This window comes from Ascidia mentula, chromosome 8, assembly GCF_947561715.1.
Source record: "Ascidia mentula chromosome 8, kaAscMent1.1, whole genome shotgun sequence".
In the NCBI taxonomy this organism is placed as follows: Eukaryota; Metazoa; Chordata; class Ascidiacea; order Phlebobranchia; family Ascidiidae; genus Ascidia; species Ascidia mentula.
The window spans coordinates 16,407,363-16,432,100 of NC_138573.1; the positions used below are offsets into that span (position 1 = coordinate 16,407,363).

Genomic DNA, 24,738 nt, shown 5'->3' on the forward strand with positions numbered 1-24,738 from the left:
GGTTCATATACAAATGTGGAAGAGCTAATTGTCATAAATAACAAGCAAAATTACTAGGGTTAGATGTACAAGTGTAGTTAAAATTGTATTTTATCGCTTTTAATTGTTTAACCAACATTCATTCATAAACGCACGTCACTCTTTAATTCGCCCAGTCACGATACTCGTGCGTCATTAATCTGATAAGCCCGTTCTCGCATTTGAGAGAAATTAATCTTGGTCAGCTTCGCAACACAGGAATTTTCCGCTGACCTAAGCCTTATGACTCTTTGTTATTTCATTTTTACCCGGTCAACACGCCTGAAATTAAGTCTATATAATTGACCGCTTGGGCTATAAAGTTTTCGACATAACTTTGGAATTTTGTAATGCCTCGTTACGCATCATTGGAGTTACTCGAACAGCCTCATTGAAATTACATCTTTTATTGTGAGTATTCGAATGCTTTACTAATTTTAATACAACTCAGTAATTACTAATTGCACAGTGTTGGAGTCTTTATGGAGTCATAGTTAGGTTTTGTGTTATCACTGAGTAAACATAACATAAATCCTACACAAGCCACATCAACTCAGTCTTGTTGCACGCTTGGTACTAAGCAAAGTACACGGCCTCTTTGCAAAGAAAACGACCTTGAATTAGAATTTTTAGAAACAAAGCAAAACTTATAAGTGACAAAGAGGTTGTTGTGGTGGTTGCCAGGTTCAATTTGCTCTTACATTTTAGTTTGCAAGGAATCGTGTATGCTGAGGGGATGTTGATAGTTTAGTGAAATAGCGCCCGCGTTGTGTACATTTTTATCAATTGACTGGACGCTTCACAATGTGTCACGCTTCACTGCCCGGGTTAGCTCATTATATTTTTGGATATTTGTTAGGTTTTTTAACACTTGTTAAACAACACCTACGAAATATACATCTTCGAAGTCGTTTACTTTTCTGGTGATGTTCCTGGTTTTTGCTGTAATTTTTCTCACCATACATGATGTGAGCAAGACTCATTACGTTTTAATGAAAACATATTTAATCGGAAACAGAATTACAACGAATAGCGAAAACCAGAATTAGTGAAGAGAACAGATAAACACATGGCAATGCGCAGACAAGTCCATGTAAGTGATAAATGGGAACGATAATAGGACGAGGAAACGAGAATGCAAAAATAATTTCTGCACCGTACGTTGTCTGAACACAAAACATTAACATAAACAAATGTGTGGGGGCGTTACGCTGGATTGTGTGGTTAGTTATACTCGTTGCAAATATAGGTCACCATCCTCTGTTGTTGTCGTTTAACATCAGAGAAAGTTATCGTTTTTGAAGTAAATTGTTAAATCAAAATATGTCGGCCTACGTGTGTATTGTAGTAACGTTTACTTGTTTTTTGAATCACCTCATTATCCTTGTTTTGGTGAGTGATTCTTGCGACTTCTGTGTGGATACATGGACTCGTTGCTTTGCACTGCTGTGTGTGTGTGTGTTGAATAACAACGATGCTTCGCATGTTGGGTAGTTTCCAGCTTTTGTGTACAATTTTTAACTTATCTTTATTCGGTCGTTACGCATATTTTGTTGCTTTCTATATTTTTACTTTACCTCCATGCACTTTGATTCACTTGGTTACTTTCCTGCACATTTAATATGTATCGTATTTGTTTAACCTTTTCACAGTTTAAATTGGTATGCTTGAGCAGCAGACGTGTGGTACGCTGATTGGTTAAGGATCTGACGGGCGAAGTAATTAGTGGCAAGCCAGACAGTTCTCTGGTGGTGGCGCACGGTGAGGAACGGGTGTTTTTGTGAACCGCCGTTGTGTGGTGGACCGGGTTTGTAGCGCTGAGGTCTGATAGAGACTGGGTGTTGGGCTCTAGATCAGTGTTTCTTTACCGGTGGTATACTCGTACCACTAGTGGTACGTGACGGCATTCCAGGTGGTACGCGAGCACCTTTTCGTAATTTGCGGATAAAGCTCGAATTTAATAAATCGTAAGTGATCTCAAAATGTTTGAGGTTACTTTGCCACACTCAACTAGGTGGTACGCGTCGAAATTGTTTTACCTCCAAGTGGTACGCAACCACAAAAAGGTTGGGAATCACTGCTCTAGATGAAGTAAAGTACTGTTGTATGTAAGCGGTATAACAGACGGATTAATCGTTTTTACCCTATATACGTATTTCCGCCAAGTCTTATCAAAACAAAAGTAGCCATCAATATGGTTGCGCGACTCCAGGTCTTTGCGGTAGGTCGTCAATGTAGGGTAGCCTGGGCGTTTACCAAGTTGCATTAATTTCGGTTACACTATTCAATGTTTTCTTTACAGTTCTAAGTATGTCAGAGTCTGCACAATTTGGTGACGTTGTGTTGCATATTGAATCAATCAAAAGCCAGAAAATACCTTCAAACGAAAAATATTTTGCTTTCTGCGGTCGCAACGTGGAGAAGAACAAACTATTGGTCGCTTTTACTTTAATAAGTAATCATTACATTTGTCTAATGAATGTTACTTATACAATCACTAACTTCGGAAAATGTCATGTAATCCCAGGCGTTTTTGTTGGGATTGTGCTTGGAATCGGATTGCGATATGCGAGTTTGTCTGAAAATGCCAAAACTTTGGTGGGTTTTCCTGGAGAAATTCTGTTGAGGTTACTTAAGATGATGTCCCTGCCTCTAATAACGACCAGTATTGTTACAGGTATGCCTGGTAACATTTAAGTGTTTTTTAAATGGTTACAATAACAAACATGTTGCCATCAAAAGTTGTCCTACATAGGCTACTTAAAGTCATGCTTCGTGGTGACTTCTGTATTCTAATCGTTATTCTATATTCCAAGTTTCGCGGTTTACATGTAATAATTACAGGGGTTGCCGATTTGTACAGAAGAAAGAGTGGTCGGGTGGGATTGCACATTATAATCTATTATATCTCTACCACCTTCTGTGCTGTATGTATTGGGCTGGCTTTGGCGTTGGCAATTCAGCCAGGGCTTCAGAACCGTACTCTGGATGAAGTCACTGCTAACGAAACAGCTAAAGGAAAAGGTCCAACTCTTTCGGCCATGGATACTGTCCTAGATTTATTGCGGTAAATTAGGAACACTAAATTTTGAAGTATTTTTTTACTCTGAAAGCAAATTTTCACATTCTAAGCACATCATCTTATGTTACAATTTTTGTCATAAACATTTTTGCAAAAGCCACCAACAGCATGAATATAAAAATTGATATCTCTTATGCTTATTACACTTGTGATTGCAGAAACATGTTTCCAGAAAACTTGATTAAGGCCTGGTTTCAATTGGTAAGTGTGTTAAATTGTCTTTAAACCACATTCGAAGTTATTTTAATTTTACGAGGTTGTCAGTCTGAAAAAAAAAAGAAAATAATCCTTACAAAATAAGTTATCTAAAATTTTAAATTATTCCTTTCAGGACCAAACAAAGATATTTTTGAAACAAATTTTCGAAAACTCCTCATCTAATACAACCACAGAAACTGTTAAATCGTTGGGCACTACTAAAGGATCCAATGCTTTAGGTGAGTCCAATTACTGGAACAAAAACTAGGGGCAAATGGCTAAAAGATACGCATAAGATAATGTACGTGTATTCAAAAATAGTATTAAAATATATGATAGCCTGGCCTTGAATTGATGCTAGAGAGACGAGGGTAATTGTTTCAGTAGTCAGTACATTGTTTAGCAATCTAGCTGGCAATTAATAGTTACATACACTGAAATATCTTAACATCTGCAATTTTTTTTATGTATTTACTACGAAGGTTTGGTAATGTTTTCCCTTATGGTGGGAATCGCCATTGGCAAGAATTACGAAAATTTGTATCGTTTTTTCAACGAACTTTTCCATGTTTTTATGGACGTCTTGATGCACATTACCTGGTAAATGAAGCTAATTTAATGAACGGATACAGAATATAGGACTACGAATAATAATTGTAAACTCCTAGGTGTGCTCCAGTTGGAATATGTAGTTTAATAGCTGGCAATCTGGTTAAAGTCAACAGCTTCCTTGTATCAGTAAAGACCCTCGGCCTATACTTGGTGAGAAGATTTAATGCTGTATTGGGATTTTCTACATAAATCATGCGTTACAAACTTAATCAAAAGAAAACGCAGTAATGTTTCATGCAATGGCTGAAAAATCAAGTTCCTGGTGAGGTTTGAACTCACGACCCTGGGCTAACCTGGCCCAACGCTCTACCGATAGAACTACCGGAAGCTCGGCGGTTTCACGGGGTATATTGTGGCCAAGTTACACTGTTATGGTACGCAAGCACACAACTTGCCAGGAAACCTTCACATATACGTAGGGGATCTCTATCACTATAATCATACAACGTAGAAACGTTTTATGCAATGGCATGATTGACAGGATCGCCCCACTGCGCAGGTCCTTACTTGGGGATCACATCTCCGACTTGTCAGAAAAACCTGGCTGATCAAGTTATGTAGCAATAGCTGGACTGCGAAGCCTGTAAACCTTGATTAAAAGACAAACTTCTTCAGTGGAAATCTAACAATATGCACAACATTTGGCAGACTACCGTCGTTGTGGGATTTTCTCTTCAAGTATTACTTGTACATTTCTCCGTGTATTGGATCATTACCCGACGAAATCCATTTCGAGTGTTACTAGGTTCTATGCAGGCCGTGTTTACAATGATTGCTGTTAGCTCAAGGTATTGGTGTCAACTAATGTCAAAAGCAATATAAAAAGGTGGAATTAAGTTTTATTTTCTAACAAAGGTAGAATTTTTTCAAAACAAATTTCCGAAAACTCCTCATCTAATACAACCACAGAAACTGTTAAATCAGATTAACTCGACGTAGATCAAAAACATATTAAACTTCAAAACCTTTTTCAACGTGGAAAACTTCTGATGCTAAGACAACTTTTGCATATGTCAATTAACTCAATTTAACTAAACTTTTCCCGCAAACTAATATGTTTTTTTAAAGCCAAATCATTTCAAACCGGCATGTTCAAATTTATACAACAGAAATCTTCATCTGTCTTCCATTACATAGTGCTGCAACCTTACCTGTCACCATGATTGCGCCGAAGAAAACCTGAAGATCGACAAGCGCTTAACCCGTCTGGTTCTTCCCCTCGAAGCCACAATCAACATGGATGGTGCTGCCATGTTTCAAGGCATTGTGGCTGTGACCGTTGCACAAATGAACGAGATTTCGTTATCCGTGGGTCAAATTATCACAGTATGGTAGGAAACAATTTTATGACACAGAGTTCACTATTTGGGAAGTTTATAATTGTTCGTCTTAAGGTCAAGTACAAAATGAAAGCATTAGACCACTTTTACTTTATCGCAAAAAAGCAGTGTTTTTACCATGCTGACTTTTGTTTGGCGTAAACATTGGTTCAAAAAAAAAGAACTAATAACTGTGTATTAAACAACCTACATAGTGGGCTTCAAATCACAGCGAAGGGCTTCAGTCCTGAGCATAATGCATGGCTGCACACACAAAAGTATTTCCCGGGAAATTGACGAACATATTTCGCTAAAATTTCCAATTGAATCTTTAGTTATTGGGTCATATATAAAATCACAAAGTGGTGTTTACAAGAAATAAAGGTAATGATCGGTCAGTTGCGTTTTTTGTTGTCCATAAGTTGTTTACCCTTCTATAAAACAGGGTCCAATTCCGCAGATCTAAATTGAAAGTTTGGCAACAATCTCGGTATTGTCAAGTACAAACTTCACGCCAATTTGATCGCCAACCGACCAATTATCTTATCGAGTCATCAACTAAAAGCACACCGTTCCGCTGCGCCTCACTGTACTCTCCGTCATGTGAATCCACAAGCAGTGTAAATAAACTGTTTTTTTCCTTATTTGTGTACGTGGTGAATTGCCGCGCCATAATCCGGAAAAAGTCTCGCCCAATGGCAGACGAAACTTCGGTTGCCATAGAATCTACGTTAATTTTATTGTCAGAAGGTGAGTTATTCTAAATAGGCATTGGCTGCCTCAAAAGAATTTGCGCAAAACTGCAACAGTGAAATCTACCGGATGGTATTCATATACAAAATATATGACGCGCAATGTGTACACAACTATACGAACGACGTTCATTTCCGGCATCCATGGTAAGCCTGCGAAAATGGTTTTGTTATATTTTTACCACGTCGTCGACTGGCAGATAAGTGTATAGCTGTTTTTGCTTGTTTTTGGACAGTTTTGACTCAAAGATAGTTAAAAACGTGTTTTCCATTTTAGCACGGTGCTGTACATCTCCATATGTTTGTTTGAATACCTCAGGTAGTAGGTCGAAACAAAAAAATCAATTTTGTACAAAATAATTGTCCTGTGCTTCTACATTCCAGACAACTTGATTTTAATTGTTCTTGTAAAACTACCTAAGTATTCCCACCGCAATGACCATCACCGGAAATCAAGTAATGGTTAACGAAGAAATTCAGGCACTTTCAAACGTCAATACTAGAGAAAGTAGGAAACTTTCGAAAAGATCCGATGGCCACGAATCGCTTATTAACTGTTGGAGGTTTGAAATCAAAAGCGAGACACTTCTCATACTTTTAACTACTGGTGGTAAGTTCATGGTTAATTTCTAATAAAAATGTTTCATTAGAACGAAATTAAATGCATGTGCATACCATCTCAAATCGTCATTCTGTCTGGCAAAGCATTTGAACCTGTATTGTTTTTGTTTTTTTGATAGCTGTTGTTCTGGGAATGATTCTCGGATTTGCAATCAGGACCAGCGATCCTTCAGCTGAAGTCATTATGGTCGTCATGTTTCCCGGAGAATTGTTGATGAGAATGCTGAAAATGCTGATCATCCCAATTATCATAACCAGCATAATTACAGGTAATATTGTAAAATGTTATTCAACGCGGACAAAATTGTGAGATAAAACATGCAAGCCAAGTGATTTATGCGTTTCAAGGCCAATACGTTTATCCTTAAAATGTCAGAGGTCGTTTTGCCCGCTGAAATTAATCAAAACTCCACGCGGAAATGCGATGGCATCAGTGCCGAAAGAACTTGTGTATTTAGCTTATACCAGTGCTTTCATAGGCTTCACTGTAGCATAAAACGTGTATAATAATTCTTTCCGTTCGAAAGTCACAACATCCAACAACCTCTGTGTTCGTTGCATGTGAAGGTTTGGCCAACCTTGAAACTGGAAAAAGCGGGAAAATTGGTGGCCATGCGGTGGCGTACTACCTGACAACGACCACTCTGGCAGTGATCTTGGGAATCGCTCTGGTTACCATCATCAAACCTGGACGAGGAGGATTTAACGAGGATGACATCGGAGAGAAGAGGGAAGAGAGGATTGTATCTACCATGGATACCTTCCTTGACTTGATCAGGTGGGGGTGCTTTGCTCATAAGTTTGAAATTCAATACAAACGATATTGATTATTCACAAAAAATTGATTCGCAGATAAAAGTTCCAAAAAATATTAAACATGCTGTAGCAGTGTTTTTGAGTGCTCTTTTGGAAAATTTTGCGAAAAAAATCTTTTCTTTTTTCAGAAACATTTTCCCAAGCAACATTGTCGCTGCCTGCTTTCAGCTGGTGATTTATCACTTTAATTATGTTGCGTATTGCTTGTATGTGGTAGGTTAACATTGAAAATTAACTATTGATTCCTCCGATTTAAAACATGTACCGCATTCTTTTCGTTGAATTTTATCATGCATATTAAATGTTCACCCAAGTTTTGTACAGAACTACAATACACATATTTTGGCATAACTCCTCGCCTAGGTCTGAAGTATATGGCATTTTAATACGATATATTGCACACCTATCAAACCGAGCCACTTTCAAAAGGCTTTTGCTGGTAATAACTGGTTTTAGGGTTGTTTTAGCATGCCAAGCCATTCCATCCAAACACACCAAACACAATGCTTTTACTTTAAGTTTTGCTTTGAAAAAAAAAACGGAAATTTTGTTTCAAAGGTTATAATTATCTTGCTGACACTAAATGACCAAAAATATTCACAACAAACTGTAAAAAAAATTTATCAAGAATTTGGTGAGAAAAGAACAATAATTACCTCTGAACTTCAACTTACCAACATCAAATGTCATGGTAGATGATCAACTGCTTCGAATTTGCAGACAAAAATATATTTTCTAACAAGCATCAGTTGACTTATCATCATATTCATCAAATGATAAGATCAAATATTACCCACATCCTATTCCTCGTGTAAATAGCAAGAACAAATATATATATAAACTTGCTCGATATCAAAATGCAATTTAATATGGGAAACTCGTGCTCGGGAAACGAAAGAAATCTGAAGGAAAAGTTTTGAATCGCTTCTTCAACGAACTATTCAATGTTTTCATGGACGTTATGATGAACATTATGTGGTAAGTTTGGTATAATAGCTAACCAGCCCCTCCTGCAGTACATACAAAACCATAATAAGGCCACAACTAAGTTTTACCTATGGTATACAAATTTCCAAGTAAAGTGGTAGCCAGTCGATGGAAACTCATACACATACACAACCTAGGTATGCACCGGTAGGAATTTGTAGCCTGATAGCCGGAAATTTACTTCAAGTTGGTGACATGCTTTTCACAATGAGGACCCTTGGTCTCTACATGGTGAGAGCACAAATCCTCATAGTAAATAAACTATATTTTGAAATAGTTTCTTTTTTAGATTACTGTTATCTTCGGCCTTTTCATACAAACCATGTTGGTTTATTCCTCCATATACTGGACTGCTACCAGAAAAAATCCGCTTAGATTGTATACGTGCTCTCTTCAAGCAATCCTAACTATGATCGGGACAACCTCAAGGTGAGAATATACACAGGAATGTGTAGTTTTCCACCAACGAAATGAAAGGCCACGTTGCATTACGATAAGGAATAACCTGTTCTCCCGGCGGCAACGAAATACGTTTCTCGGAAAATTTTAACGCAATGCAGGAGATTTAAAAATAATTAAAACTCAGCAATGAATTTAGGTTTTTTATATTGAATTTCATTGGACCGGTTTCCCTGTAATGTTGCATCATTCACCATGATTTTGAGTATTATATATAATTGTAAGTTAATTTATGTGACCAGTGCCGCAACCTTACCTGTCACCATGCGTTGAGCGGAAAAAAACCTGAAAATCGACAAACGATTCACTCGTCTGGTTCTTCCGCTCGGAGCCACAATTAACATGGACGGAACAGCTCTGTTCCAAAGCGTTGTGGCAGTTACCGTAGCTCAACTTAACGGGATTTTACTATCAGTGGGCCAAATCCTCACCGTCTGGTACGAATGATTAGCGGTGTTGCATGTGCATTTATGCGGCCAATAAATTTTAACCAACTTTATCAATCTTACAACCGATTCTGTGTGTGTTCAAACATTACAGGTTCACTGGCTGCAATAGGTGCAGCAGCCACTCCTAGTACCGCTTTAGTAGTCGTGCTCTTCGTCCTTCAATCAGTCGGGTTACCGGTGGAGGCCATTGGTTTACTCTATACAGTCGACTGGTTTCTGTAAGTATTTTTCTTGGATACGATTCTCTTCATGACGATGCATTCATTACTAGAGAACGGTTTCGTGGCATTGCAAACATTCTTGGTGACGTCACTGGAGCGTCATTTCTCATCTAAATCGTGATGACAGTGACGCCAACAATTCAGCCCCGGCAGCACTGCTGGTGGACGATACGGAGAAAGAGGTTGCCTTGCTGTGAAGAAATTGTGCTGTCGTTTTTGGAAACAGTGGAACTTGACTTTGTTGTTAATTAAGGCTTCAAAATTGTGATCGAGTGTTTTGTGTTTTTTCGTATCTTCGCTTGTTTTTGAATCGCATTGTGTTGCATTTACACGTGATGAAGCAAGAGATACTCGCGAAAGCTTGTGTATTTCACAAAATAAAAGTCAGTCATCTCAAAGAGTGCCAAACCAGGGTAATTCAGTTCATAGCCACAAGAGTGATGCGGCATTTAACATAGTTTGCGGATTAACACGCGACATATTGTGTCACATTCCACAAACCATACAGCTATGGCATGCAAGAGCGTCACCTCTGTCGTACATAATGCACTGTGACCACAACAGATTAATTCGATATAAATAGAAATGAGCAAAAATACTTGCTTCGAATGTTCCTACTTCGTGGTCCAGGGGAAAATCTGTTTTCCTTGTTTAAAGCTTACGTTTTGTTGGCTGGATTGTCGTTTACCTCATACTAGATTTGGGCTTTGGCCTCACCTTTGTCGCTTGAATGGCAATAAAATGTGATGACGTCATTCCCAAAGAACTGAGCGGAGCTTCAACCACGCATTGCGCATGTTTTGTGCATACGGTGTTGAAATATTTTACTTGATGAATTTTGTATTTGCCATTCTTTTGCATCAGAATGCATGCAGCGCTTTCCTATTTTCACCTTTCAGTCGTGGATTACCGGTAAAGTGGAGTCCTTCCTCATTTTGAGAAATACTTTGCGATCTCTTTTAACACCGGAATCGCTTCGCCCTTTGCCTTTACGCTACACGCCCAACAATTGTGATAGAACGTTAGGCGGTCCAGTGTCAAGGTTCCGCTTCGGTGCTTGTCTTAAGTCAGCGCAGATTGAGCTTGCCGCTCGAACACATGTTTTCTCGATGTTACAGGTGGTGAACAGAGTGTTACAGGTGGTGGATGTAGTGTGGCATTGAACACGTGTTTTTTCGATGCAGTTGAGCTCAACATGAGAAATGCATTGAGTGTGAAATAGTGGTGAAATTGTTTGCTAGCTAAGAAAAAGTCAATGTATAGAATTGGATGCCTAGAATTTTGCTAGTTGAATGTTGCAAATGTAGGTTTATTTTGTCAGTATACATAGCAATGATTACTGGTAGAGAAACAGCATTACTTGATGCAGGCTCTTTCGTCGTGTTGAGGTCGATACGCGGTATTTAGAAGCAGACGGTATACCTTTATGAAGTTGGACTATGTTACCCACAGATCAGAGCGAGATCTGAAAAATCAAGTTCCCGGTAAGGTTTGAACTCACGACCCAGGGCAAACCAGGCCCAACGCTTTGTCTATTGAGCTCAAACGACTATAGTGGTCAGGATACACTTTTGCTTCAGCGCCCCACTTGCCAGTCGACATTTACGTTTACTGTGGTCGCCAAGTAAGGCCCTGTGCAGTGAAGCGATCATGTCTTGTCGTGCCAAATCATTTCTGTGTGTGAGCTTCAGCGCTAAATTCTTAAAATATTTCTAAAATATAGGTCATTAACCTGGACAAGTTGAGGAACAGCAACTAATACCGTTTATTGTCTTTCCTGTAAACATTCTCATTAGTGTCAACATGTCAGCATCCACACAGTCGAGTGATGTAGTGATGAACATGGAACCCATCGAAGACGAGGGGTTGTCTGATAAACAAAATTTCGATGTTTGCTGTGGTCGAAAAATGAAAAAGAACAACATTTTATTGGCTTTGACTTTCGCAAGTAAAGATTACATTCATTCATTAATGAATACTCTCTATATGTTATACAAACTAACAGGTGTCTTTGTGGGTATTGTGCTTGGAATTGGATTGCGGCATGCAAGTTTGTCTGAAAATGCCAAAGCTTTGGTGGCTTTTCCTGAAGAAATTCTGTTGAGGTTACTTAAGATGATGGCAATACCTCTCATAATGACCAGTATTGTTTCAGGTACTTGTAGTGTATTCGCACTAGTTGTACAGTATTTAAATTTATGCAAAACTGAATTTTGTATTTGCCATTCTTTTGCATCAGAATGCATGCAGCGCTTTCCTATTTTCACCTTTTAGTCGTGGATTGCCGGTAAAGTGGAACCCTTCCTCATTTCGAGAAATACTTTGCGGTCTTTTTATCACCAAAATCGCTTCGCTCTTTGCCTTTACGCTCCACGCCCAACAATTGTGATAGAACGTTAGGTGGTCCAGAGTCAAGGTGCCGCTTCAGTGCTTGTCTTAAGTCAGCGCAGATTGAGCTTGCCGCTTGAACACATGTTTTTCGATGTTACGTGTGGTGAACACAGTGTTACAGTTGGTGAAAGTAGTGCGGCATTGAACACATGTTTTTTCGATGCAGTTGACTTTAAACTCAACATGAGAAATGCATCGAGTGTGAAATAGTGGTGAAATTGTTTGTTAGCTAAAAAAAAATCAAATGTGTAGAATGAGATGCCTAGAATTTTGCTAGGTCAATGTTGCAAATGTAGGTTTACTATGTCAGTATACATAGCAATGATTACTGGTAGAGAAACAGCATTACTTTATGCAGTCTCTTTCATCGTGTTGAGGTCGATACGCGGTATTTAGAAGCAGACGGTAAAGTTGGACTATGTTACCCACAGATCAGATCGAGATTTGAAAAAAAGTCCCCGGTGAGGTTTGAGCTCACGACCCTGGGCTAACCAGGCCCAACGCTTTGTCTATTGAGCTCAAACGACTATAGTGGTCAGGATACACTTTTGCTTCAGCGCACAACTTGCCAGTCGACATTTACGTTTACTGTGGTCGCCAAGTAAGGCCCTGTGCAGTGAAGCGATCCTGTCTAGTCGTGCCAAATCATTTCTGTGTGTGAGCTTCAGCGCTAAAATCTTAAAATATTTCTAAAATATAGGTTATTAACCTGGACAAGTTGAGGAACAGCAACTAATACCGTTTATTGTCTTTCCTGTAAACATTCTCACTAGTGTCAACATGTCAGCATCCACACAGTCGAGTGATGTAGTGATGAACATGGAACCCATCGAAGACGAGGGGTTGTCTGATAAACAAAATTTCGATGTTTGCTGTGGTCGAAAAATGAAAAAGAACAACATTTTATTGGCTTTGACTTTCGCAAGTAATGATTACATTCATTCATTAATGAATACTCTCTATATGTTATACAAACTAACAGGTGTCCTTGTGGGTATTGTGCTTGGAATCGGATTGCGGCATGCAAGTTTGTCTGAAAATGCCAAAGCTTTGGTGGCTTTTCCTGGAGAAATTCTGTTGAGGTTACTTAAAATGATGGCAATACCTCTGATAATGACCAGTATTGTTTCAGGTACTTCTAGTATATTCGCACTAGTTATACCGTATATAAATTTATGCAAAAACGCCAGCGTTGCACATGATGCCAAATTCTGACGTCAGTTAACTTTCCTCTTTAATAATATCTGGCTTTTGAACCGTTTTATTTTTTGAAGCAACAAGACATTATGAAATTCATCTCTATTTGATCAACATGATTTTATTATTAATCGGAATTGCTCTTCTGGTACTTAGTTGCTAGAGGTGCCAGAAGAGCAAGTCCGATTAATTAGCCTGGCAGCAAAAATAGCAGTATATGATTTTATTATTTGCCGTGTACCTAGATTCATTTTGATTAATACGTCTGCTATTTCAAGGGGTTGCCGATTTGTACAGAAGAAAGAGTGGTCGGGTGGGATTGCACATTATAATCTATTACATCTCTACCACCTTCTTTGCTATATGTATTGGGCTGGCTTTGGCGTTGGTAATTCAGCCAGGTCGTCAGAAACAAGCTCAACGAATGGAATCTTCAAGCAGAGATGCAAACTCCACCTTTTCCACCTTAGACACGGTGTTAGATTTGATTCGGTAATGTTAAGGCACTAGCGATGTGCCGCACGCAATTCGAATATAGGCTCTAATGCAATGTGGTCACCGCATCCCCATATAGACACCGAATCCCTACACAGACACCGAATCCCTATGTAGACACTGAATTCGAATATAGACACTGAATTCCAACATAGACATCGAATCCCTATATAGACACCGAATGCCTATATAGACTCCGAATCCCTATGTATACACCGAATCCCTATATAGACACCGAATCGCAATACAGTCTGCGTATCCCAGCGTTCCTACTTTGGTTCGCATCTTGTTGAAAACGGTGTTTAAGCGTGTTGTTTTTCACTATGTGGAGGACTGGTTATATATAAATTACGTCACTTGCACGTAAATCATTAGTTTTGAAATATAGTAAAAAAAAATATTTTTTCAGGAACCTATTTCCAAAAAACTTGATCGAAGCGTGGTTTCGAGTTGTAAGTAACAACAAGCACAAAGTGCCTTGCCTTTCTGTGTTTATAAACGAATCAATTGCATAACAGTTTTTACGTTTTGACAGGATTCCACAAAAACAACCTTCGTTAAACAAACAACAAACAATTCTTTTAATTCCTCATCTAATTTCACCACAAAAGTCATCAAAACGTTGGAGACCACAAACGAATCAAATGCTTTGGGTATTTCCATGATTAATATTTACCGGTTAGTTATGTTTTTGAATTTTGTTTTCGAAGGTTTAATAACATTTTGCCTCATGTTGGGAATCGCGCTCGGGAAACGAAAGAAATCTGAAGGGGAAGTTTTGAATCGCTTCTTCAACGAACTATTCAATGTTTTCATGGATATTGTGATGAACATTATGTGGTACGATCATAAACCTTCACGGTGGTAACATTACATGCATACTGCAGAAAAAAACTACAATGTAGATTCTCCTCATGTTACCTTTAGCTGCATTCAGTATAATTGAGTTTTGAGTAGTGATGGAAATTACGGTAAGAAGGTTTAACATAACAAAAACCAGTCACGCTATAAGCGTTCCTTTAAAAATTACCATTGGTAAGTATACAATGACTTTACCAGCATCCAATGCAGGTACGCTCCGGTAGGAATTTGCAGTCTCATTGCCGGAAACTTACTCCAAGTTGGTGACATGCTTTTCACAATGAGGACTCTCGGTCTCTACATGGTGAGGACACAAACGCAACATAGCCAGTATACAAATGTATTCAAAGTCTTGTGGTTCGCAGACCACCATCATCGTCAGTCTTTTTATACAAACCATGTTGGTTTATTCCGCCATATACTGGATAGTTACCAGAAAAAATCCGCTTAAAATGTATTTGGGCTCACTGCAAGCAATTTTAACAGCAGCGGGTACTTCATCCAGGTAAGTGAATACCACCATTTGTCACTAATTAAAACTTCATACTTTATTTGAATAGTATGATACAACGAAAGTTACAGTTGATACTTCGCAAAAGCACTGGACAAGAAATAAGCACTTTTTGCTTTGTTTGCTAACAAAAATAAAATTCAGATAATAGACAATTCTGTTGCACAAACTTATCAATCCAAGACTTTTTTTACATCTTATAACCAGAAAATGTTCAATCCTAAATCTTTTATACTGCAAAAATGTTGGTTATTCTCGTTGTTTATAGTGCCGCAACCTTGCCTGTCACCATGCATTGCGCCGAAGAAAACCTGAAGATCGACAAACGATTCACTCGTCTGGTTCTTCCCCTCGGGGCCACAGTCAACATGGACGGTGGTGCGATGTTTCAAGGCATTGTAACTGTGACGGTGGCACAGATAAACGGGGTTACATTATCATTCGGCCAAATCCTCACAGTGTGGTAAGAAGTAAAATACAAACAAAGCTAGGTTTGATATAAACAGGTGGCTGCAAAAACTGTAGCACTGGTAATTTGTTCTGAAGAGATTGCATTGCATATTTTAAAACTAAAGTAGGGTCAAATCCTCACCGTACAGAACATGACATTATGGGTTATTAGGGGCTTAGTATACGCGCTCAACACTACCTGCAAAACTAACTAAATTCACTTTTCTAGCGATCACTTTTTCTGAGATAAGTAGGACGTTAAATATATTGTGTTTTTAAAGTATCACAGGTTCGTTGGCGTCGGTTGGTGCAGCAGCCATCCCAGGTAGTGGTATTGTGGTTGTGCTCTTCGTCCTTCAATCAGTCGGATTACCGGTGAAAACTATTGGGTTACTCTATACAGTCGACTGGTTTTTGAGAGTATTCCCGCCTACAAAGCATCAAAACAAGTAAACAATTTCCTCATTGGCGTTTTGTATCTATGCTCAGGGAGAGGCTCCGTGTCATTGTGAATATTCTTGGTGACATCACCGGAGTTTGCGTCATTTCCTATTTGCATAGGGAATCGTTTGACGTCAGCAAGGAGGAATTTGAAATGCTGGATGCCGAAGGAGAGCGGGAGTCTAGTGTTTGCTGAGGAAAGCTTCCGGCCTAAACAATTGCTTGATAATGTTAACACAGTGAAAACTATATGTACAAAATAGTGATTAACATACACGGATGTTGTTTCGATGATTTTTATATCTCTAACCAATGGAAAAGGTCCGAAAAAAATGGACAAATGGATTTCTTTTAGATTAACAGCAACAAACAAAATTACATTAAATTTAGAGGCCTTTTATTATTTTGCAAATATTGACGTAATCAACTATTGGTCCCATTCCAAGCCATAAAGACGTAAGCTAAAGATAACAGTTTGCACTGTTTCGACCTATCAGGTCTAATCAGTGCAACTGGTGAGGAAGGATGGTCTTGCAGGCAGAATAGACAGAGACTATTTCACATTGTTGTTAACGTCGATCCGTTACAGGTAACGAACTAGGTACTACCGAGAACGAACCACAGTAGAACGTTGTATTGCCGTGTAAAAAGTTTAAAAAGAGCTTTGATGCATTGCCGTTCGCGATTTCTGCGAATAAAAACTCACTAAAGTCGATTATACCTCGTGGGAGATACAGAGAATCAAAACAATCCTTTCACGTTTATAAGAGTCGTTAAGCAAACTGTAATATTATGTATCAACGTATTAATCAACAAATACCGCGAAGTCATATTTTAGGATTTGCGGTGATAGTTTTGACATAATTTTGGGGTCTACCGACGCACCAAGACAGGAAAGTATGGAGTGATAATTGGTTATGATACTTATGCTGTTGCTGCCAAGCAGATTTTATTCCAATTATGAACTAATGAAAATGTTTTGAACAACGAATATACATTGCGTTTTAAATTATAAGTGCCGCACTTGAATTAAGTACTAATCGAATAATTTAATTAATTTTATTCGCCTGAACAGGGGCAAACTAAAAACCTTTTGATAAGCATCACATGGTTCGGTGGCCGCAATGGGGGCAGCGACCATTCCAGGTTCTGCACTTGTACTTGTAACTTAGTCTATCGAGTTGTCTATAGAAACCATCGATCTTTCTTATACAGTGGACCGGATAATGTCAGGTGTTGGTTTCAGACCCTAACCTTGTTTGTTTGAGATTCACTTTTCTGTTTTGCATTGTGACAGAATGCGAAGCATCGTAATCGTCGTGGGTGCCGCCTTTTTGTTATTGCTGGTTTGAATCGGAAAATTGGTCACGTAAGCAAAGAGCTCGGTGTTTGATTCGAGTATTTAAGAAGCATTGGTGTAGTTTGGTTATAACGTACTTTTTCCCAGACAGGTGGAATTGTACTTTTGTATATACTAGTTACCGTCAAAAAGGGCTGTTTAGTCTTTTCCTACAGACATGTATGTTTAATGTGAGCCCATTCTCCGTGCGTTGTTTTTCGGTAGTTGGAAAAGTTTGTATTTACAGCAATACATCGTATACATATAATAGCTCCTGTAGCTCAGTTGGTAGAGCGTTGGGCCTGGTTAGCCCAGGGTCTTGAGTTCAAACCTCACCGGGAGCTTGATTTTTCAAATCTTGCTCCGACTTGCCAGGAAAAAGTGGCTGATCCAGCTAGGCTGCAATGCCTGGGCTGCCAAGCCTGCAAACCTAATGATCGCGATACGATAGCTGCGATCGCCAAGCAAGGACCTGCGCAGTGCGGCGATCCTGCCTATCATGCCATTGCATGAAATATTACTGCCTTATCTGATACTGTGGTAGAGATTCCCTACGTATATGTGAAGGTTACCTGGCAAGTTGTGCGCTTGCGCACCAGTGTACCTTGGCCACAATATACCCCGTGAAACCACTGAGCTCCTGTAGCTCAGTTGGTAGAGCGTTGGGCCTGGTTAGCCCAGGGTCGTGAGTTCAAACCTCACCGGGAGCTTGATTTTCCAAATCTTGCTCCGACTTATTAGGAAAAAGTGGCTGATCCAGCTAGGCTGCAATGTCTGGGCTGCCAAGCCTGCAAACCTAATGATCGCGATACGTTAGCTGTGATCGCCAAGCAAGGACCCGTGCAGTGGGGCGATCATGCCATTGCATGAAATATTACTGCATATAATAGGAAATACGGTAGTGTTGAAACGCAATGAGTAATCTTTGGTTCATATACAAATGTAGAAGAGCTAATTGTCATAAATAACTAGCAAAATTACTAGGGTTAGGTGTGCAAGTGTAGTTAAAGTTGTATTTGATCGCTTTTAATTGTTTAACCAACATTCATTCATAAACGAACGTAACTTTTTAGTTCGCCTAGTCACGATACTCGTGCGTTATTTTATCTGATAAGCCTGTTCTCGAACTTAAGAGAAAATAATCTCGGTCAGCTTCGCAACACCGAAATTTTCCGCTGACCTAAGCTTTATGACTCTTTGTTATTTCATTTTTACCAGGCCAACACGCCTGAAATTGAGTCTATATATCTTTAATATGAACAAAATAGCCCATACAATGCTGGAAAACTTCATGCAGTTTTCCAGCATTGTATGGGCTATTTTGTTCATATTAAAGATGTACAAAACCGTGAGTTATGTTCCTGAGTCTATATAATTGACCGCTTGTGCTATAAAGTTTTCGACATGTAACTTTGGAATTTTGTAATGTCTCGTTACGCATCATTGGAGTTACTCGAACTGCCTCATTGAAATTACGTCTTTTATTGTGAGTATTCGAATGCTTTACTAATTTTAATACAACTCGGTAATTACTAATTGCACAGTGTTGGAGTCTTTATGGAGTCATAGTTAGGTTTTGTGTTATCACTGAGTCAACATAACACTAATCCTACACAAGCCACATCAACTTGCACGCTTGGTACAAAGCAAAGTACACGGCCTCTTTGCAAAGAAAACGAATTTGAATTAGAATTTTTTAAAACAAAGCAAAATTTATGGGTGACAAAGAGGTTGTTCTGGTGGTTGCCAGGTTCAATTTGCTCTTACATATTAGTTTGCAAGGAATCGTGTATGCTGAGGGGATGTTTATAGTTTAGTGAAATAGCGCCCGCGTCGTATACATTTTTATCAATTGACTGGACGCTTCACGCTTCACTGTTCGGGTTAGATCGTTATATTTATGGATATTTGTTAGGTTTTTTAACACTTGTTAAACAACACCAACGAAATATACATCTTCGAAGTCGTTTTTTCTCACCATACATGATGTGAGCAAGACTCATTACGTTTTAATGAAAACATATTTAATCGGAAACAGAATTACAACGAATAGCGAAAACCAGAATTAGTGAAGAGAACAGATAAGACAAGTCCACGTAAGTGATAAAGGGGAACGATAATAGGACGAGGAAACAAAAATGCGAAAATAATTTCCGCACCGTACGTTGTCTGAACACAAAACATAAACATCAACAAATGTATGGGGCGTTATGCTAGATTGTGTGGTTAGCTATACCCGTTGCAAATATAGGTCAACATCCTTCTCTGTTGTTTTCGTTTTACATCAGAGAAAGTTATCGTTTTTGAAGCAAATGGTTAAACTGAAATATGTCGGCCTACGTGCGCATTGTAGTAATGTTTAATTGTTTTTTGAATCACCTGATTATCCTTGTTTCGGTGAGTGACTCTTGCGACTTCTGTGTGGATACCTGGACTCGTTGGTTTGCACTGCTGTGTGTGTGTTGAATAACAACAAAGCTTCGCATGTTGGGTAGTTTCCAGCTTTTGTGTACAATTTTCAACTTATCTTTATTCGGTCGTCATACCTTCGTACCATTGAAAACGAATTTATTCGTTTTGTTTTATTTCTTTATTTTGTTGCCTTCTTTATTTTTACTTTACCTCTATGCACTTTAATTCACTTGGTTATTTTCCTGCACATTTAATATATATCGTATTTGTTTAGCCTTTTCACAGTTTAAATTGGTATGCTTGAGCAGCAGACGTGTGGTACGCTGGTTGGTTAAGGTTCTGACGGGCGAAGTAATTAGTGGCAAGCCAGACAGTTCTCTGGTGGTGGCGCACGGTGAGGAACGGGTGTTTTTGTGAGCCGCCGTTGTGTGATGGACCGGGTTTGTAGCGCTAAGGTCTGATAGAGACTGGGTGTTGGGCTCTAGATCAGTGTTTCTTTACCGGTGGTATACTCGTACCACTAGTGGTACGTGACGGCATTCCAGGTGATACGCGAGCATCTTTCCGTAATTTGCGGATAAAGCTCGAATTTAACAAATCGTAAGTGATCTCAAAATGTTTGAGGTTACTTTGCCACACTCAACTAGGTGATACGCGTCGAAATTGTTTTACCTCCAAGTGGTACGCAACCACATAAAGGTTGGGAATCACTGCTCTAGATAAAGTGAAGTACTGTTGTATGTAAGCGGTAAAACAGACGGATTAATCGTTTTTAGCCCTATATACGTATTTCCGCCAAGTCTTATCAAAACAAAAGTAGCCATCAATATGGTTGCGCGACTCCAAGTCTTTGCGGTAGGTCGTCAATGTAGGGTAGCCTGGGCGTTTACCAAGTTGCATTAATTTCGGTTACACTGTTCAATGTTTTCTTTAGAGTTCTAAGTATGTCAGAGTCTGCACAAGTTAGTGACGTTGTGTTGCATATTGAATCAATCAAAAGTCAGAAAATACCTCCAAAAGAAAAATGCTTTGCTTTCTGCGGTCGCAACGTGGAGAAGAACAAACTATTGGTCGCTTTAACTTTAATAAGTATTCATTACATTTGTCTAATGAATGTTACTTATACAATCACTAACTTCGGAAAATGTCATGTAATCTCAGGCGTTTTTGTTGGGATTGTGCTTGGAATCGGATTGCGATATGCGAGTTTGTCTGAAAATGCCAAAACTTTGGTGGCTTTTCCTGGAGAAATTCTGTTGAGGTTACTTAAGATGATGTCCCTGCCTCTAATAACGACCAGTATTGTTACAGGTATGCCTGGTAACATTTAAGTGTTTTTTAAGTGGTTACAAAGACAAACATGTTGCCATCAAATGTTGTCCTACATAGGCTACTTAAAGTCATGTTTCGTGGTGACTTCTATATTCTAATCGTTATTCTATATTCCAAGTTTCGCGGTTTACATGTATAATTACAGGGGTTGCCGATTTGTACAGAAGAAAGAGTGGTCGGGTGGGATTGCACATTATAATCTATTATATCTCTACCACCTTCTTTGCTGTATGTATTGGGCTGGCTTTGGCGTTGGCAATTCAGCCAGGGCTTCAGAACCGTACTCTGGATGAAGTCACTGCTAACGAAACAACTAAAGGAAAAGGTCCAACTCTTTCGGCCATGGATACTGTCCTAGATTTATTGCGGTAAATTAGGAACACTAAATTTTAAAGTATTTTTTTACTCTGAAAGCAGTTGCAAATTTTCACATTCTAAGCACATCATCTTATGTTACAATTTTTTTCATAAACATTTTTGTCAAAGCCACCAACGGCATGAATATAAAAATTGATATCTCTTATGCTTATTACACTTGTGATTGCAGAAACATGTTTCCAGAAAACTTGATTAAGGCCTGGTTTCGATTGGTAAGTGTGTTAAATTGTCTTTAAACCACATTCGAAATTATTTTAATTTTACGAGGTTGTCAGTCTGAAAAAAAAGGTAATAATCCTTACAAAATAAGTTATCTAAAATTTTAAATTATTCCTTTCAGGACCAAACAAAGATATTTTCAAAACAAATTTCCGAAAACTCCTCATCTAATACAACCACAGAAACTGTTAAATCGTTGGGCACTACCAAAGGATCCAATGCTTTAGGTGAGTCAAATTACTGGAACAAAAACTAGAGGCAAATGGCAAAAAGTTACGAACAAGATAATGTACTGTAAAAAATAATGTACCGACTAATAATGTTAAAAATAGTAATAAAATATATGATAGCCTGGCCCTGAATTGATGCTAGAGAGACGAGGGTAATTGTTTTAGTAGTCAGTACATTGTTTAGCAATCTAGCCGGCAATTGATAGTTATGTACACTAAAATAACTTAACATCTGCATTTTTTTTTATGTATTTACTATGAAGGTTTGGTAATGTTTTCTCTTATGGTGGGAATCGCCATTGGCAAGAATTACGAAAATTTGTATCGTTTTTTCAACGAACTTTTCCATGTTTTTATGGACGTCTTGATGCACATTACCTGGTAAATGAAGCTAAAGTTAATGAACGGATACAGAATATAGGACTACGAATAATAATTGTAAACTCCTAGGTGTGCTCCAGTTGGAATATGTAGTTTAATAGCTGGCAATCTGGTTAAAGTCAACAGCTTCCTTGTATCAGTAAAGACCCTCGGTCTATACTTGGTGAGAAGTTTTAATGCTGTATTTGGATTTTCTACATAAATCATGCGTTACAAACTTAATCAAAAGAAAACGCAGTAATGTTTCATGCAATGGCATGATTGGCTGGCTCGCCCTAGCTGGATCGAGATTGTTTGGTTAACAGGCTTCGCAGTCCAGCTGGGTCAATCACTTTTTCCGAAAGTCCGGAGAGAGATCTGAAAAATCAAGTTCCTGGTGAGGTTTGAACTCTTGACCTTGGGCTAACCTGGCCCAACGCTCTACCGATAGAGCTACCGGAAGCTCGGCGGTTTTATGGGGTATATTGTGGCCAAGGTACACTGTTATGGTACGCAAGCACACAACTTGCCAGGAAACCTTCACATATACGTAGAGGATCTCTATCACTATAATCAGACAACGTAGAAACGTTTTATGCAATGGCATGATTGACAAGATCGCCCCACTGCGCAGGTCCTTACGTGGGAATCACATCTCCGACTTGTCAGGAAAACCTAGCTGATCAAGTTATGTAGCAATACCTGGACTGCGAAGCCTGTAAACCTTGATTAAAAGACAAACTTGTTCAGTGGAAATCTAACAATATCCACAACATTTGGCAGACTACCGTCGTTGTTGGATTTTCTCTTCAAGTATTACTTGTACATTTCTCCGTGTATTGGATCATTACCCGACGAAATCCATTTCGAGTGTTACTAGGTTCTATGCAGGCCGTGTTTACAATGATTGCTGTTAGCTCAAGGTATTGGTGTCAACTAATGTCAAAAGCAATATAAAAAGGCGGAATTAAGTTTTATTTTCTGACAAAGGTAGAATTTTTTTCAAAACAAATTTCCGAAAACTCCTCCATCTAATACAACCACAGAAACTGTTAAATCAGATTCACTCGACGTAGATCAAAAACATATTAAACTTCAAAACCTTTTTCAACGTGCAAAACCCGAGATGCTAAGACAACTTTTGCACATGCCAATTAACTCAATTAAACTAAACTTTTCCCGCAAACTAATATGTTTTTTAAAGCCATATCATTTCAAACCAGTATGTTCAAATTTATGACGAAGAAATCTTCATCTGTCTTCCATTACATAGTGCTGCAACCTTACCTGTCACCATGCATTGCGCCGAAGAAAACCTGAAGATAGACAAGCGCTTAACCCGTCTGGTTCTTCCCCTCGGAGCCACAATCAACATGGATGGCGCTGCCATGTTTCAAGGCATTGTGACTGTGACCGTTGCACAAATGAATGGGATTTCGTTATCCGTGGGACAAATTATCACAGTATGGTAGGAAACAATTTTATGACACAGAGTTCAGTATTTGGGAAGTTTATAATTGTTCGTCTTAAGGTCAAGTACAAAATGAAAGCATTAGACCACTTTTACTTTATCGCAAAAAAGCAGTGTTTTTACAATGCTGACTTTTGTTTGGCGTAAAGATTGTTTAAAAATATATAACTAATAACCGTGTATTAAACAACGTACATAATGGGCTTCAAACCCTCTTTTTTAAGCGTCACTGGTTCGTTGGCTTCAATTGGTGCTGCGGCCATTCCTGGTTCTGGACTTGTGGTAGTTGTGTTCGTAATTCAGTCCATCGGGTTGCCAATAGAAACCATCGGACTTCTTTATACAGTGGACTGGATGATGTTAGTATATGATTGATGGGCACTGGTTTCTTGTACTCCAATCTTTCATTTTCTGACAATCACTTTCCTATTTTGCATAGAGACAGAATGCGAGGCATCGTAAATATCGTGGGTGACGTCTTCGGGGTTTGCGTTATCGCTCATTTGAATCGTGAAGTTGGTGACGTCAGCGAGTACGAAGTGGACGCGCTTGGTGTCTGTGAAGTAGATACGAGTGCGTAAGAAGAAGGAATGTCATTGTTTGTGTTTTCTCGCTATAACGTAAAAACAACGCTTCTATGGATCTTCCTTACCGATACGTACACTGAACATGGGCCCAATTCTTTCCGTGCTTCCACCACCCCATTTTTAAATTTTCGCAGCTCTTGGCCACATTGTTGACAATGAATATTTGTTTAAATACATGCGCAAAAGAGCCATAATAATCAATGAGAGCTGCAGACAGGGTGTATACACGCACTGTTTCGACCTGTAAGGTCTCATCAGTGCAGCTGTTGAGGTGGCACTGTGCTAGCTGGTAGACTAGCAGGCACACAGATTTCCACTTTGTGGTACCTTTCGGTCAATCGTCGATATGTTGGGTACCAAACTAGGTACCAATCAACACAGACGAACCACGTGGAGCGCACACTATGGCCAAAACAACTGTTTGGGATGCAAAAGCGCTATCGGCTCGGCTTTTACCCAAATCATATTATATGCACAAAAGAGCCATAATAATGAATGAGAGCTGCAGACAGGGTGTATACACGCACTGT

The 24,738-nt window shown here is 38.9% G+C and overlaps 2 protein-coding genes and 2 pseudogenes across 3 annotated transcripts; all 4 read left to right on the forward strand.

Moving 5' to 3' along the window:
• Positions 1 to 2,493: 2,493 nt before the first annotated feature.
• On the forward strand, positions 2,494 to 5,245 carry LOC145912104 (excitatory amino acid transporter 3-like; annotated as a pseudogene).
• Positions 5,246 to 6,416: 1,171 nt separating this feature from the next.
• LOC145912105 (excitatory amino acid transporter-like) lies at positions 6,417 to 9,731 on the forward strand (annotated as a pseudogene).
• A 1,038-nt stretch (positions 9,732 to 10,769) lies between these two features.
• On the forward strand, positions 10,770 to 16,493 carry LOC145911577 (excitatory amino acid transporter 3-like). Of its 2 annotated transcripts, XM_082998972.1 has the most exons (13): positions 10,770 to 11,482; positions 11,540 to 11,689; positions 12,699 to 12,850; positions 12,908 to 13,057; positions 13,401 to 13,614; positions 14,027 to 14,069; positions 14,153 to 14,270; positions 14,328 to 14,457; positions 14,689 to 14,782; positions 14,844 to 14,983; positions 15,258 to 15,452; positions 15,721 to 15,859; positions 15,933 to 16,493. In XM_082998972.1, the coding sequence occupies exons 3-13, from the start codon at positions 12,706 to 12,708 to the stop codon at positions 16,074 to 16,076; spliced, it is 1,512 nt and encodes a 503-aa protein (XP_082855098.1). In that variant the 5' UTR covers positions 10,770 to 11,482; positions 11,540 to 11,689; positions 12,699 to 12,705; the 3' UTR covers positions 16,077 to 16,493. The 2 variants fall into 2 exon arrangements, with proteins under 2 accessions (XP_082855098.1, XP_082855096.1); XM_082998970.1 differs by having other exon boundaries at positions 14,153 to 14,457.
• A 4,082-nt stretch (positions 16,494 to 20,575) lies between these two features.
• On the forward strand, positions 20,576 to 24,202 carry LOC145912106 (excitatory amino acid transporter 3-like). Its single transcript, XM_082999524.1, has 11 exons — positions 20,576 to 20,630; positions 20,793 to 20,942; positions 21,109 to 21,331; positions 21,511 to 21,553; positions 21,682 to 21,787; positions 22,054 to 22,171; positions 22,241 to 22,334; positions 22,934 to 23,073; positions 23,424 to 23,618; positions 23,846 to 23,980; positions 24,061 to 24,202. Exons 1-11 carry the CDS (start codon positions 20,576 to 20,578, stop codon positions 24,200 to 24,202), a joined length of 1,401 nt encoding a protein of 466 aa, XP_082855650.1.
• The last annotated feature ends 536 nt before the right edge of the window (positions 24,203 to 24,738 follow it).

What these genes read in the sequence shown, in the direction of transcription:
- LOC145911577 (XM_082998970.1), top strand. Translation starts at nt 12,706, where the DNA reads ATGTCAGCATCCACACAGTCGAGTGATGTAGTGATGAACATGGAACCC. An exon ending in AATGACCAGTATTGTTTCAG is followed by an intron (nt 13,058 to 13,400) that starts GTACTTCTAGTA and finishes TGCTATTTCAAG; the next exon opens with GGGTTGCCGATTTGTACAGA. An exon ending in CAGTCGACTGGTTTTTGAGA is followed by an intron (nt 15,860 to 15,932) that starts GTATTCCCGCCT and finishes ATGCTCAGGGAG; the next exon opens with AGGCTCCGTGTCATTGTGAA.
- LOC145912106 (XM_082999524.1), top strand. Translation starts at nt 20,576, where the DNA reads ATGTCAGAGTCTGCACAAGTTAGTGACGTTGTGTTGCATATTGAATCA. An exon ending in AACGACCAGTATTGTTACAG is followed by an intron (nt 20,943 to 21,108) that starts GTATGCCTGGTA and finishes GTATAATTACAG; the next exon opens with GGGTTGCCGATTTGTACAGA. An exon ending in TTAAGGCCTGGTTTCGATTG is followed by an intron (nt 21,554 to 21,681) that starts GTAAGTGTGTTA and finishes TATTCCTTTCAG; the next exon opens with GACCAAACAAAGATATTTTC.